Source organism: Hypomesus nipponensis, chromosome 11, assembly GCF_054491055.1.
Source record: "Hypomesus nipponensis isolate SF chromosome 11, ASM5449105v1, whole genome shotgun sequence".
Lineage (NCBI taxonomy): Eukaryota > Metazoa > Chordata > Actinopteri > Osmeriformes > Osmeridae > Hypomesus > Hypomesus nipponensis.
In genome coordinates this window covers 692,136-706,578 of record NC_140371.1, presented here as the reverse complement: position 1 = coordinate 706,578, position 14,443 = coordinate 692,136, and the positions used below count along the sequence as shown (strand labels likewise).

At 45.8% G+C, this 14,443-nt stretch overlaps 1 protein-coding gene across 2 annotated transcripts; it reads right to left on the bottom strand.

The window, feature by feature from the left end:
- Positions 1–6,677: 6,677 nt before the first annotated feature.
- On the bottom strand, positions 6,678–14,443 carry gtf2a1l (general transcription factor IIA, 1-like). 2 transcript variants are annotated; one of them, XM_084709700.1, is made up of 9 exons: positions 14,267–14,441; positions 13,950–14,051; positions 13,745–13,865; positions 13,614–13,663; positions 11,114–11,207; positions 10,218–11,014; positions 9,674–10,042; positions 7,783–7,872; positions 6,678–7,150 (listed from the first exon to the last, which is right to left on the bottom strand). In XM_084709700.1, the coding sequence occupies exons 1-9, from the start codon at positions 14,288–14,290 to the stop codon at positions 7,043–7,045; spliced, it is 1,755 nt and encodes a 584-aa protein (XP_084565826.1). In that variant the 5' UTR covers positions 14,291–14,441; the 3' UTR covers positions 6,678–7,042. The 2 variants fall into 2 exon arrangements, 1 of the variants encoding a protein (XP_084565826.1); XR_014768868.1 differs by having other exon boundaries at positions 7,092–7,150; positions 7,783–7,895; positions 14,267–14,443.

The window sequence follows — 14,443 nt, the reverse complement described above, 5'->3', positions numbered from 1 at the left end:
ATAGGCAGACAGACAGAGATACAGATATAGAGACAGAGGGTCTGGGAAGAGTAGTGTAGCAGATTGTAGAACTGCGTCAATTTTATTAATGACAGCACAGGCGTTTCCACGGCAGCCGGCAATTAATGGCACTTGACCCTTTTAAATACCAGAAGTGCTACCATGCTGCTCAGCCTCAAAGCTGGCTGGTTTATTGGGAAAGCACCAGCGAACCAGCCAGCCAGGACAAGAGAACCAGCCAGCCACAACAGGACACAACGTCACGCACGGCCGGGAATTGAACCTGCAACCTTCTGATTAATAGCCCGATTCCATAACTGCTCAGCCACCTGACCCCCTCTCCATCTCTTTCTCTTCATCTCTTTCTCCCTCTCTCCATCTCTCCCTTTCCCTCTCACTCCATCTCTCTCACACACATACACATGCACAGAGACCCAACAGAGGTGTATAACTGTACAACACAGTCCTTGTCTGGCTGCTAAATCATCTTCTACAACTCAGGGTTGCCCAGCATAATCCTGACCTTGCCTCTCTCTCTCTATCTTCTCCACCTCCCTGAACACAGATTGGTCCAGAGCTCACAGAGAGTGGCTGGTGCTACGTGATTAACGGTCCCCCCCCCCCCCGTCTGACAGGCACAAGGGCCAGTGTGCCGGGGTGATAAACCTCTGGCCAAATTGAATTCCTTTATTCGATATAATCGAGTGTGATAGAGCTGTCTCTGTGAGTGTGTATAAGTGTGTAACAGAGTTGTCTCAATGTGTGTGTATGTGACAGAGGTGTGTGTGTGCGTGCATGTGTGTGCGTGTTGGTGTAGGTGTGTTACAGAGTTGTCTCTACACTCCTGAAGTATCGTCGCCATTGGTTACACTGCATCCAACACTGACGAGGACAGACAGGGGATCCATCAGCGCCACGGCAACGAGGTTGAGAGCAGCCTGGCCAAGCAACACACACACATACCACACACACACACACACAAACCAAACACACACCATATACATACCACACACACACACACTATATACATACCACACACTATATACATACCACGTACGCACACTATATACTTACCACAAACACACTATATACATACCACACACACACACACACACACATTATATAAACTCCTTTTAAAAAGTTTGGAACGTTATTTTGGTCAATTATTCCTCCCCTTCAACAATACTAATTGGTATTGTATTTTATATTGTTGGAAAGCCTGATTAGTCACCTTAACAATGAGATACAACTTGTAAGGATTGTACATTCTTGGAATGAGCAACAGAGCTAAGCGTCTGGGTAGTGGCCCAAAATAATTTGCCAAAATCCAATGCAATATTCTTCTGTTGGAATTCACTCTCGTTTTGAGCTTCAAGTGGGATCAGCTTGGGCGTGCTGTATGTGCTGTAGGATTGAGGCCTCACAGACATCTCCGCCTGGATGACCGAGCACCACCTCCAGCTGAACCTCGCCAAAACAGAACTCCTCATCATCCCGGCCAAACCCTCCATCTCCCACGACCTCTCAATCACCCTGGGATCTGCGACAGTGATCCCTTCATCCTCTGCCTGGAACCTTGGGGTTACTATGGATGACAAGCTCTCCCTCACGGCCCACATTGCTGCAGTCTCCCGGTTGTGTAGATTCACCTTCTACAACATCCGGAAGATCAGGAGATACCTGTCTGAGCACTCCACCCAGCTGCAACTTGTCCTCTCCAAGTTAGACTACTGCAATTCGCTGGTCTCCCAGCATGTGCAACCCGCCCTCTTCAGAGGATTCAGAATGCAGCAACCCACCTGGTCTACAATCTACCCAGACGCTCCCATGTTACCCCGCTCCTCATCTCTCTCCACTGGCTACCCATCAACGCCCGTATCAGATTCAAGACCCTGGTACTGACCTTCCGAGCAGTGAACAGGACTTCACCCGACAACATCAAGTCTCTCCTGCAGCCTTACACCCCCACCCGCCTTCTTCAGACAACCGCCTGGTGGTCCCACCACTCAAGACCGCCCGGTCCCAACACAAGCTCTTCTCCTGTCTGACCCCCCAGTGGTGGAATCAACTCCCCACCTCCATCAGGGACAATGACTGTCTCCCCACCTTCAAGAAAAGGCTCAAGACGCACTTGTTCCGGGAGTACAACGGTACTTAGGAATGGTTTGCTTGACCCAATGTTAGCTTCCTCAAGGATCACAATGACTCTTGCTTAGACTTGTTGCTTGTGGTAACTGAGTTAAATTGTTGTACTCGCTGTGATATATTGGTTTTATTGTTGCTTGTTTTTCTACAGGTACACTTGCACACAGCGGTTCATGTTGTTTAATTGTAACTTGTTTAACTACATCCTCTTATGGTTCTTCCATTTGGCACTTATTTTGGTTGTTCTCAATATGTGCTTCATATTTTGGCTACTCGCAATGTTTTGGGGCTATCTTGTTGTTATTATCAGTGACCTATGCACTTTGAAAAGCTCTCTCTTGGAAGTCGCTTTGGATAAAAGCGTCTGCTAAATGAATACATGTAAAGTAAATATGCTGTAACTCTACCATGCTCTCCTGATCTATACTGTAACTACCATGCTCTACTGATCTATACTGTAACCCTACCATGCTCTCCTGATCTATACTGTAACTACCATGCTCTACTGATCTATACTGTAACCCTACCATGCTCTCCTGATCTATACTGTAACTCTACCATGCTCTCTTGATCTATACTGTAACTCTACCATGCTCTACTGATATATACTGTAACTCTACCATGCTCTACTGATCTATACTGTAACCCTACCATGCTCTACTGATCTATACTGTAACCCTACCATGCTCTCCTGATCTATACTGTAACTCTACCATGCTCTCCTGATCTATACTGTAACTACCATGCTCTCTTGATCTATACTGTAACTCTACCATGCTCTACTGATATATACTGTAACTCTACCATGCTCTACTGATCTATACTGTAACCCTACCATGCTCTACTGATCTATACTGTAACCCTACCATGCTCTCCTGATCTATACTGTAACTCTACCATGCTCTCCTGATCTATACTGTAACTACCATGCTCTACTGATCTATACTGTAACCCTATTATGCTCTACTGATCTATACTGTAACTCTACCATGCTCTACTGATCTATACTGTAACTACCATGCTCTCCTGATCTATACTGTAACTACCATGCTCTACTGATATATACTGTAACTCTACCATGCTCTACTGATCTATACTGTAACCCTACCATGCTCTACTGATCTATACTGTAACTACCATGCTCTACTGATCTATACTGTAACTCTACCATGCTCTACTGATCTATACTGTAACTACCATGCTCTACTGATCTATACTGTAACTACCATGCTCTACTGATCTATACTGTAACTCTACCATGCTCTACTGATCTATACTGTAACTACCATGCTCTACTGATCTATACTGTAACTACCATGCTCTACTGATCTATACTGTAACTCTACCATGCTCTACTGATCTATACTGTAACCCTACCATGCTCTCCTGATCTAAACTGTAACTACCATGCTCTACTGATCTATACTGTAACCCTATTATGCTCTACTGATCTATACTGTAACTCTACCATGCTCTACTGATCTATACTGTAACTATCATGCTCTACTGATCTATACTGTAACTACCATGCTCTACTGATATATACTGTAACTCTACCATGCTCTACTGATCTGTATTGTAACCCTACCATGCTCTACTGATCTATACTGTAACTCTACCATGCTCTACTGATCTATACTGTAACTACCATGCTCTACTGATCTATACTGTAACTCTACCATGCTCTACTGATCTATACTGTAACTACCATGCTCTACTGATCTATACTGTAACTACCATGCTCTACTGATCTATACTGTAACTCTACCATGCTCTACTGATCTATACTGTAACTACCATGCTCTACTGATCTATACTGTAACTACCATACTCTACTGATCTATACTGTAACTACCATGCTCTACCATGCTGCTCTTCAACATGGCAGCCTTCCTGCTGGTGTACTACTGCTATGCACACATCTACCTCAGCGTGCACAACCCTGCCATGGAGACGCCAAGCTGGCCAAGCGCATGGCCGTGCTCATCTTCACATCTCCTTTTTCGCCATCTCGGCCGCGCTGCGCATGCCGCTCATCGCAGTGTCTCACTCCACAATCCTGCTGGTGGTGTTCTACCCTCTGAACTCTGTGTGGAACCAGGTGCTGTACACACGGGGCTCCCGCCGCGACGTGGCCCTGTTGCTGGGCCACTGCTGCTGGATGTAGGGGCCCCCCCGGACCCCCAACTCCCTCCACTTCTACGTCTACCACATCAAGATGCAGGGTAGCTTTCTCAAATCTCTCAAGGGCCCTACATGACCCAAATAACCATTGTTTGCTTTTTTGGTAATGATGAAATTAGACAATTATAAATGTAGTTGTTATTGGAGCATGGATTTACATATATTGTACATATTGCAAATCTCAGTTCAATATTTTTTTCTAATAAAACATTTTTTCAAAATAGTGCCCGTTGTGTAACAAACATTCTGCATGACTCCTGCTAAAGCAAAAGCGACACCAATTTAGAAAATTACAATTAAACCTGGAAACTAAATTGGCAGTTAAACTGAGATGTGAGGGTTAGATGTTAGAGATGTGGTTGTAGAGGTTAGTGAGGTTAAAGAAGTTAAGGTGAAGGTTAAATGTTGTGACCAAGGTTTACCCCTGCTTAGTTCACACTAGTGCATAGTGCTAAAAAGCATATACATAAGCGTAAAAGAACACAACGTATAAATCAGATACAGTATTTGTATATAGACCTTTTTACAAGCAATGTCACAGAGGGCTTCACATACGCCCATAGAACTGCCCCTCAGCCAACCTCAACCCTCAAGTATCCCTCAGTATAAGTACAATAAAACATAGCCAGTGCGTCAAGGTGTTGTATGATACAATATGATGAACTTTATTGTCCCACTTATGGAAATGTGTCTTGGTCTCTGTGGTGCGTCATCATGAGTTGTCAGGAGTTTGATAATGTTCCATTAACATAGTTTCACCCTTGTGCTGCCTTTGGGCACAACGAAGGTGCACAACAAACCATCATTGTGTTGTGACAACTTTACCCAATACAAAAACAAATGAAGGCATTTTCTTTTAACCTTTGCGATGTGGGGGGTTTGAGACAGCCCAAAGGTTAAAAGAAAATGCTTCACTTCGTTTTTGTATGCAGTAAAGTTGTCGCAATACGACTGCGGGTCACAATGACTGATGGGTTAGAATGACCTGAAGATAACACAAGGGTTAAACAGCCTTGCTCAATATAGTGCAAAGTGCCCGTGATAAAATTGGTGGCACACGCACAGATTCCTGGAATTATAGACAGGGCACAGTGCCTGCGATGATGTCGGTGACACCCACAGATGTCTGGAATTATAGATAGATAGTGCAGTGCCCGTGATGCAGCTGGTGATGACAGTCTTCTCAGTGGTTTTGGTACCTATATCTCTCAGATCACAATTGAAATTCTCTTAAAGTACTTGTTCAACCTCCCCATCATCTAGTCAAATTGCCAATGCTGTTGTAGCCTATTCATGCAAATGATTATTTATTTGTCTGCTGTTTCCTGTTATAAATTGCTTATGTTGCGTTGATCCAAATTGACTATATTGGTTCTGTTACATTGTCTTACCACCACAAACATCTAAACATTTAGTTTATAATGCAAGTCATTACATGCACAATGCTTGAGCCAGTTTTCATTATTGTAGGGTTAAGGCCTAATTCATCATAAAGAGATTGTACATTTGCAATGTGCTGGCAGTTTTGACATCAGTAAACACATTCATTTATGTAACACAATGCACTGATCTATACTGAAAGGATCCACTTTATATTGTTGTTCTGTTCACTAGACAGCCCATTTGAAAGCAGCTGAATATCAGTGAGCCTAAAAGCAAATGTGCTTCTAAATAACAGTACAGAATTTCCTTATTTTCCATACAACACTCAGGTTTCATTTCATTGTGAATGCCTTTGGTAATTGCATTAGTTCAATCGCAGCCTACTGCACATCGTTGGATTATAAAAAGTATTAACTTTTCAAAGTCCCCGGTTTGAAATATCACACCAGACTTGCTCCAGACCAGAGGACCATTCAGAGTGAAGAGGGGAGAGGCAGGGGAGGGGAGAGGCAGGGGAGGGGAGAGGCAGGGGAGGGGAGAGGCAGGGGAGGGGAGAGGCAGGGGAGAGGAGAGGCAGGGGAGAGGAGAGGCAGGGGAGGGGAGAGGCAGAGGCAGGGGAGACGCAGGGGAGGGGAGAGGCAAAGGGGCTGTGACGCGGAGAGAAAGCCAAGCTGCAGCAACAAAAAAACAAAACATTATTTTTCATTGTTTGATGTCGCTGCTTATCCAACCAACTTCAATCCCGGCACTGCACTCCTTTGGGTTATAAAGAGAACGTATCTGCTATGATCTTGGCAGTGTCTGGTTCTTTAGTTGAGTTCTTTAGTTGAGAGTGGGAAACTAAACCCATTCAAATTTGTTTACATACACAAATTTGGTCATTATTGGAGAGATGCTGAGATCAATGAGTGAAGTAGACCTGCTGCTCATAGTGGATCTGCTACGACAGAAAACACAACAAAAGATGAGATACTTGATATTTAATGTGGGCAGAGCAGTCACATGGAGGATCCTGCATCACCAGGACACAAACAAAACGCACCTTTAACCAAAATGTTTGCAACATTGCAAAACTAAATCTTAAGTTACTCTAATAGAGGCACCATTACAGGATTTCCATAACAAATGAAAATATGATTAATAAATGTACAACTGAAAACATAAATAGCATTTACAAAAGCTACTTCACAGAGCTGGATAACTGGATCATACTCTATATCCAATCATTCCCATTGTCATTGATTACCACATTGGATGAACATGGTAACCATGGCAACATTCATGACTTAATACAGACTTGAGGCCTCTCTCCCAGCACACCCCTTTCCCCTCACCATTCTGCCTCCCCCACAGCCTTGGAGAACACGTAGTCCCTCCCTCTGTAACACATCACCCCATCCTTCAAGTAGAACTTCCAGCGATTCTTACTGCGGTGGATCTGACAAGTAGGAAGACATCTTCAGTACCACAGTAACCACCCCAACACTGTACACTAACCACCCCAACACTGTACACTAACCACCCCAACACTGTACACTAACCACCCCAACACTGTACACCAAGTATACTAACCACCCCAACACAGTACACTAACCACCCCAACACAGTACACTAACCACCCCAACACTGTATACTAACCACCCCAACACTGTACACCAAGTATACTAACCACCCCAACACTGTATACTAACCACCCCAACACTGTATACTAACCACCCCAACACTGTATACTAACCACCCCAACAATGTATACTAACCACCCCAACACTGTACACTAACCACCCCAACACTGTATACTAATCACCCCAACACTGTACACTAAGTATACTAACCACCCCAACACTGTACACTAACCACCCCAACACTGTACACTAACCACCCTAACACTGTACACTAACCATCCCAACACTGTACACTAAGTATACTAACCACCCCAACACTGTACACTAACCACACCAACACTGTACACCAACCAACCCAAGACAGTACAGTAAGTACAGTAATCACCCCAAGACTGTACACTAATCACCCCAGCTCTTGACAGGCAGACCCATGCACCACTGGGATTACCTTGTCATACTGGCACACGATGACGTTGTCGGTGTCAAACAGGTCGGGGATGTCCTGCTCACTGACATCATCTCCAGAGTTCAGAGGGTCCTGGGATCGAACACAGGTAGAGACTGGTGAGGGCGAGACAGGGGAGGGCGAGACAGGGGAGGGCGAGACAGGGGAGGGCGAGACAGGGGAGGGCGAGACAGGTGAGGGCGAGACAGGGGAGGGCGAGACAGGTGAGGGCGAGACAGGTGAGGGCGAGACAGGTGAGGGCGAGACCACAATGATAATAATGGCGTTAAACTTCCACAAACTTTCAATTTTCAAAATGCTAATATTAATAACTTTTTCAAAATTGTGTACCCGTTTGTGCACATTCTGAAGATTTTTTGCAGTGTGAATTTGCACTGTCAGTTCTGTTTTTGAATAAAGGGTTGGAAAAATGAATGCTTTTTGTTTTTTTATCCGATTCATCGATTAATCGAAGAATCGAGATTAATGGATTATTCAAATAATCGTTAGTGGCAGCCCCAAATTAGACCTTGTACCGTTAGTATAGTTAGACTTGTACACCACTATTCAAGATTTAAAATGCCTACATGTTGAATGTATGCACCTTCCTGCCAAAGTAAATTCCTTGTCTGTGCAAACTTTCATAGCGATTAAACCCCATTCTGATTCTGATTAAGGGGTCTATTTGAAGCCTTCTATTTATCATGTAGCATTATATATTTAACTATTCTTAACAACAATGTATATTAAGTATAACAATGAAGAGATTATAAAATATCATGGTTTAACAACAACTTTAATTAGTGGCAGGAAACCTCTCAGAGACGCTTAAGAGATGCAACATAAACCATAGCAGCCTGTGCTGGGTTATTGATAACCGCTTATAAATAAACAAATGTAACTATCCTGCCGAATAATAAATTACAAAAACAGAATAAAAAGAGTCTTTATACATTTTTACTTTAGACTATACAATCTGCAACATAAAAGGCCATAGTCAAAATATGTTTAACATTTTTCTCTGCAATTAGGTAGGAGATAAAGGACCATGGGCAATAAAGTGCAGAGCAAAAAAAGGGTGTCTTTTGTTCGCCCTTTATAGTGAATACCGATCTCAGAATTTAAAATGATCATCGGCTGATAATGATCGGCAACCTACCAATCAGAGCACCCTTAATTATTACAAAGTTATTAAACTAGGTTCCCTCAGCCCCTTTAAACAAATTCTGAGGTGGTTCCCCAAGATACTTCATTATAATTAAAGTATTTCTGTCTTAAACGAGCAAACCCCGCTCCAGACATCCGAAAAATAGTTTCAGTGGTCGTTAAACAGCGGCGTCCATTATGAGTCAACTAGCTAGCTGCTTTCTAATATTAATTCCAAGTTCACTAGCAAACTTAATTTTTGGACCTCTGTATTTCTCAAACGCTGCATACGGCCAAGACCACAGCCACTGCCGAAGTGACAAGAGAACATGAGACCATCACTTCAATTCATACATCAAGGTAATGGTAATGACAAATACCGAGCTAGCTAACTAACCAAATGGGGACCCACATCAACCGGCTAGCTCTTGACACTTGGAATTTCAAACATGTAGATCTAACATGTAGAGTTAATACAAATGTATGTAGATACTAGTGTCTAGAGTCACAGGACCAACATTTCAATTTACACTCCCCTCCATCTTCCCTCCCCTCCCCAACATCTAAACTCCCTCCCCTCCACCACATCTTCTCTCCTCCCCTCCTCCACATTCTCACTCCCCTCACATTTTCACCCTCCTCCCCTCCTCACTCCCCTCACCCCCCCCCACATTTTCACCCTCCTCCACTCCTCACTCCCCTCACCCCCCCCACATCCTCACTCTCCTCCCCTCCTCCACATTCTCACCTCCTCCTCCAGCTCCAGTCCATCGCTGTCACAGTGGGAGGTGTCGTCATCACTGCTCCCCTCCGCCTCATGTAGAGCTTTCAGGGCTTCTGCATTGATTATTCCTAGGTACTCATTCTCTCCCATCACCTCTCTACCTTCCTCCTCTTCTTCCAGCTTCACCCCTCTATCCTCCTCAAGCTTCCCTCTATCCTCCTCAAGCTTCCCTCTCTCCCCCTCTTCAAACTTTTCTCTCTCCCCCTCCTCAAGCTTCCCTCTCTCCCCCTCCCCCTCTTCCTCCCCCTCCTCCAAGTCTGACAGGTCTGCAGAGCCGTCCAGCTGGACCAGGTCTGACAGGTCGCTGTAGTTGTAGTCTCTCAACACATCCACCTGTAGGGAGAGAGGGGGGAGAGCATGAGGGAGGGGAGAGAGGGAGCCAGAGAGGGGAGGGGGGTCCATGAGGGAGGTGAGAAAGAGAGCGAGAAAGATGTGGATGGACTGCTGAACTGAGATGCCGGCCTGTATGTTGAGACAGACTGGTGAGGTGATGTCCAGGTGCTCTCACCTTGGCAGGGTGGTGAGGGAGCTCCTCCACATCACTCAGCCCTCCTGCACTGGCAGCACCATCCTCCTCCTTCACCATCTGCTCCACCTCCTCCATGATGCTGCTGAACTCTGACCCCTGGTAATCAGCCAGCTGGCCTGAGAGGCAGGAGGACATAGACATATCTACAGGCTGGGGGCTGAACTCTATCCCCTCCAGGGTGAATTCTCCATCAAAGGTGCTGTCTGAGGAATCCTCATGTGGAGCCTGGGCATGGTACTGGGGAGGGGATAGGGGGACCAGGGGCTGGGCCTGGGGCAGGTGGGGGGCCTGGGTCTGGAGCAGGTGGGGGGTCTGGAGCAGGTGGGGGGCCTGGGGTTGAGAGAGTGCCCCTTGAGTCTGGGTCTGGGGCTGGGAGAGGGCCCCCTGAGTCTGGGCCTGAGCCTGGGAGAGGGCCCCTTGAGTCTGGGTCTGAGGCTGGGAGAGGGCCCCCTGAGTCAGGGCCTGAGCCTGGGAGAGGGCCCCTTGAGTCTGGGTCTGAGGCTGGGAGAGGGCCCCTTGAGTCTGGGTCTGAGGCTGGGAGAGGGCCCCCCTGTGTGTAGGCTGGGTGTTGTGTCCTGCAGCCCTCCAGACCTCCACCTCTGGGCCCCGAGGCACAGCTCTGCTGGGCAGTGAGGGACGGAGGGCAGGGGGGAGGGGTGCCTGGGAGGGGGGCCGAGGCACTTCCTTCCTCACCACAACGCTCTGGGGGGGCCGGGCAGGGGGCCCCCCAGGGGCCTGGGTCACCATCACCGGGACGTTCACCTTGTACAGCTGACCTGCGCCGGGCAGAGGACGGGAAAGTTTAACCTCTTACCTCTTCAGAATGGGTGGCTGAACATGAGGGCCCCATGTCTGAGGGCCCCAGGACGTCTCACCGGAGGCGGTCTGGAGGGTGACCCCTGCAGGTATCTGGACGGGGTAGTTCACCCCTGGAGGGAGGGAGAAGGTTGCCATGGTGCCCGGGTTGCTCTACTCAACAACACAAACATTTATACTCAAAGATACTGAAGATACTGAAGTATACAGCGCAGGAGTAAAGCGTTAAACTGCAGATCAAAAGATCAAATCTCCCCTGTACAGACCTTTTGATAAAGGCATTTGATACAATGATTTCATTAAAAGTTTTTTAAAGCACATTGCTGCAAAACAACATACGGGTTTAAAATGAATGTTTGCTTTTCTTCTGTGAAGTACGGCACTCGAGACTGGTCCATGTTTGTAATTGGGTGTGCTTTGCCTTCGGGAAGGGCACAACGTTTGTTCTCTCACATATCTTATTATTATTATTATTTTCCCACCCCAGTCAATATTTGGACTACAGACAAAGTCGTTGTCAAAATGTTCGTCTTGGTCACAATTGCGTTGCTTGTATTGGGATTTACGTTCTGTTGCACAGTTTAGGAGGTTAGAAAGTTTTTGTGGCAAAAAAGTGCATTCTGTCAACGAAGGGGACTCACTAGCCTATGTCACTAAGTCAGCAACGATGCATGGATACAAGGTGATAGACGTTCTAGCACACAAATTGGAGCAAATTTGATTATGAATGAAAAATACCACCCCCAAAAATTCCCAACCATTGGACTTTGTTGAGAAAGCGATTGAGTGCAACTGCCATCTCGGATTTTTGATGTAGTTAGGTTGTGAAAGTCTTTGTAATTTGAGCGAGTGCAGGTCGCCTGTGAGACCGCCTAGTAGTCTTTTAGGCGGCAGCCATGCTAGAAAGCATCAGTGGTATTTTCGTAATTTTATAGTTCAATTTTACACAAAAAAATGTTATGACAATGTGACTATTGTGAAGAAGACGTGGTGAGATTTTAATGTAGGTTGCTGTAAAAACTTTGATTAGTTTGCTACGTGAGAGCCCCGTCAGCCTCCATTGACGATTGCGGCAGCTGTTGTCGATCTGTGTCTGATGAGTATTTTCTTAACCCTTGTGTTCTCGGGTCATTCTGACCCATCAGTCATTGTGACCCACCGTCGTTTGCGACAACTTTACCGCATACAAAAACAAAGTGAAGCATTTTCTTTTAACCGTTGGGCTGTCTCAGACCCCCCACATTGCGAAGGTTAAAATAAAATTATTTTTATTTGCTTTTGTATTGGGTACAATTGGGTAAACACAACGATGGTTCGTTATGAACCTTTTGGTCATGTGACCCGAAGCAGCACAAGGGTTAATTTCGTACCAGGGTCAATTCTAAATCAAAAGGGAGAGCAGTGTTTTAAAGATATGGCGAATGCGAAAACAGCCAGCGGGTCTTTGTGTAAAACTTGGAATTTGAGTGAGCCTGCGTCTTGTTTTGACGTTAGCCTCAGACTCGGTTCGCCCACTGGCAGTGTAGTAGGCTACAGTACTGTCTTCAATGCCACAGCGATGGCTAAACTTTATTATGTCAAAAGAAAGTTCTAATTTCCGGCACTTTCAAACAATCAGTGAAGTGTGGCTAGCAACAGCAGCTAGTTTGCCTCTAGCAAACTGCTTTTGAATTAGCCATGTCCCCCTAAATTAATATAATATAATAATACGTTGTTACAGTATCTTGTTTCAAAGGGTGTGCGTTTGTTTTAAAGGGTGTTCTGAATTATGCAATATGAGTAGGCTAAATGCTTGAAAATATCACTTGAAGGGAAAACTGACCCACCTGCAACCAACGCAAATAAGCACACCCTACAATTTCCCCAGAAATTGTACCCTCTCTAGTTGGTCATATTTTGCAAACACATCCCTTTTTATGTGCACACGCTCAAGTGGGGAATCTTGGGTTGAGTTAAGGAGTTGATAACCACCGTTATCATGGTTGTTAGGCTTAGTGAAGAAAGATAACGAGAATTGATCCCGGACATGTTAAACGTGGTCTAACAGTACCCCTAGTACAGGGCCCTGGTCTAACAGTGCCCAGTAGTACAGGGCCCTGGTCTAACAGTACCCAGTAGTACAGGGCCCTGGTCTAACAGTACCCAGTAGTACAGGGCCCTGGTCTAACAGTGCCCAGTAGTACAGGGCTCTGGTCTAACAGTGCCCAGTAGTACAGGTCCCTGGTCTAACAGTACCCAGTAGTACAGGGCCCTGGTCTAACAGTGCCCAGTAGTACAGGGCCCTGGTCTAACAGTGCCCAGTAGTACAGGGTCTAACAGTGCCCAGTAGTACAGGGTCTAACAGTGCCCAGTAGTACAGGGTCTAACAGTGCCCAGTAGTACAGGGTCTAACAGTGCCCAGTAGTACAGGGTCTAACAGTGCCCAGTAGTACAGGGTCTAACAGTGCCCAGTAGTACAGGGTCTAACAGTGCCCAGTAGTACAGGGTCTAACAGATCTACTCTCAATTCCCAAGCTGCTGGGAGCAGATGAGATCTACACACACGCAGAGGAAACTTACCTTGGTGGTGAAACTCCCGACACGCTGACCTGCAGGGATGACGATGGAGGCTGGGGGAGGATTAGAAGGTTGTACTAGTAAAAGATAGAACAGTACAGTGATGGAGAAACTAGAGAAGTGTCTCTCCTCACCTGCAGGTTTGGAAGCAGCCTGGCCATAGCTGGCTGGAAGCTGCAGCAGGAAGTTAGACGAGGTAAGGGTGTCCTTAAATCCCTCCACCGCATTAGACTGCATGACTTTAGACTCCCATAGCTGACAGAACAAACCAGCGCTTCAAGATCGGTAATTCTGCCATTTAATTCTGTTTATTTTCGGGGCAGCAGAGCTAACACCGACCTGTCTTAAGTCGGCCAGGACTCGGTCCTCCAGCCCCTCGTCTCCCATTATCTCCTGCATACTCTCAATCACGTCGTCAATGACGGACAGGTAGAGTTTAGGCTGGCGTGTGATGCGGTAGGATTTACTAAAACATCATCTAACGCTACAGCATTAAATATGATCAGCTACTTAACTGACAAGAGACGCGGTAGGAATAAGCTACATCAATAAATATGACCAGCTAAGACAGACATGACGACAACGGCAACTCTGCTGCTAGCTACAGTAACTGCTAACACCGTTTACAAAGTTGCTAAAAATAACCAACGGCTTACCACTAGGCTTGAGTTAGACAGCATTTGTTAGCATTTGTTAAAAAATGTATTGAAGATAAATCATTGGATTCAACTTTAAACTGGTTTGGAGGTCAGTTTGTTACCGAGTGAACCATCTAACCAGAGAGCTACAGACGCCAGCAGCAGTCGGCTGGCATTAACGCCATGACACAAACA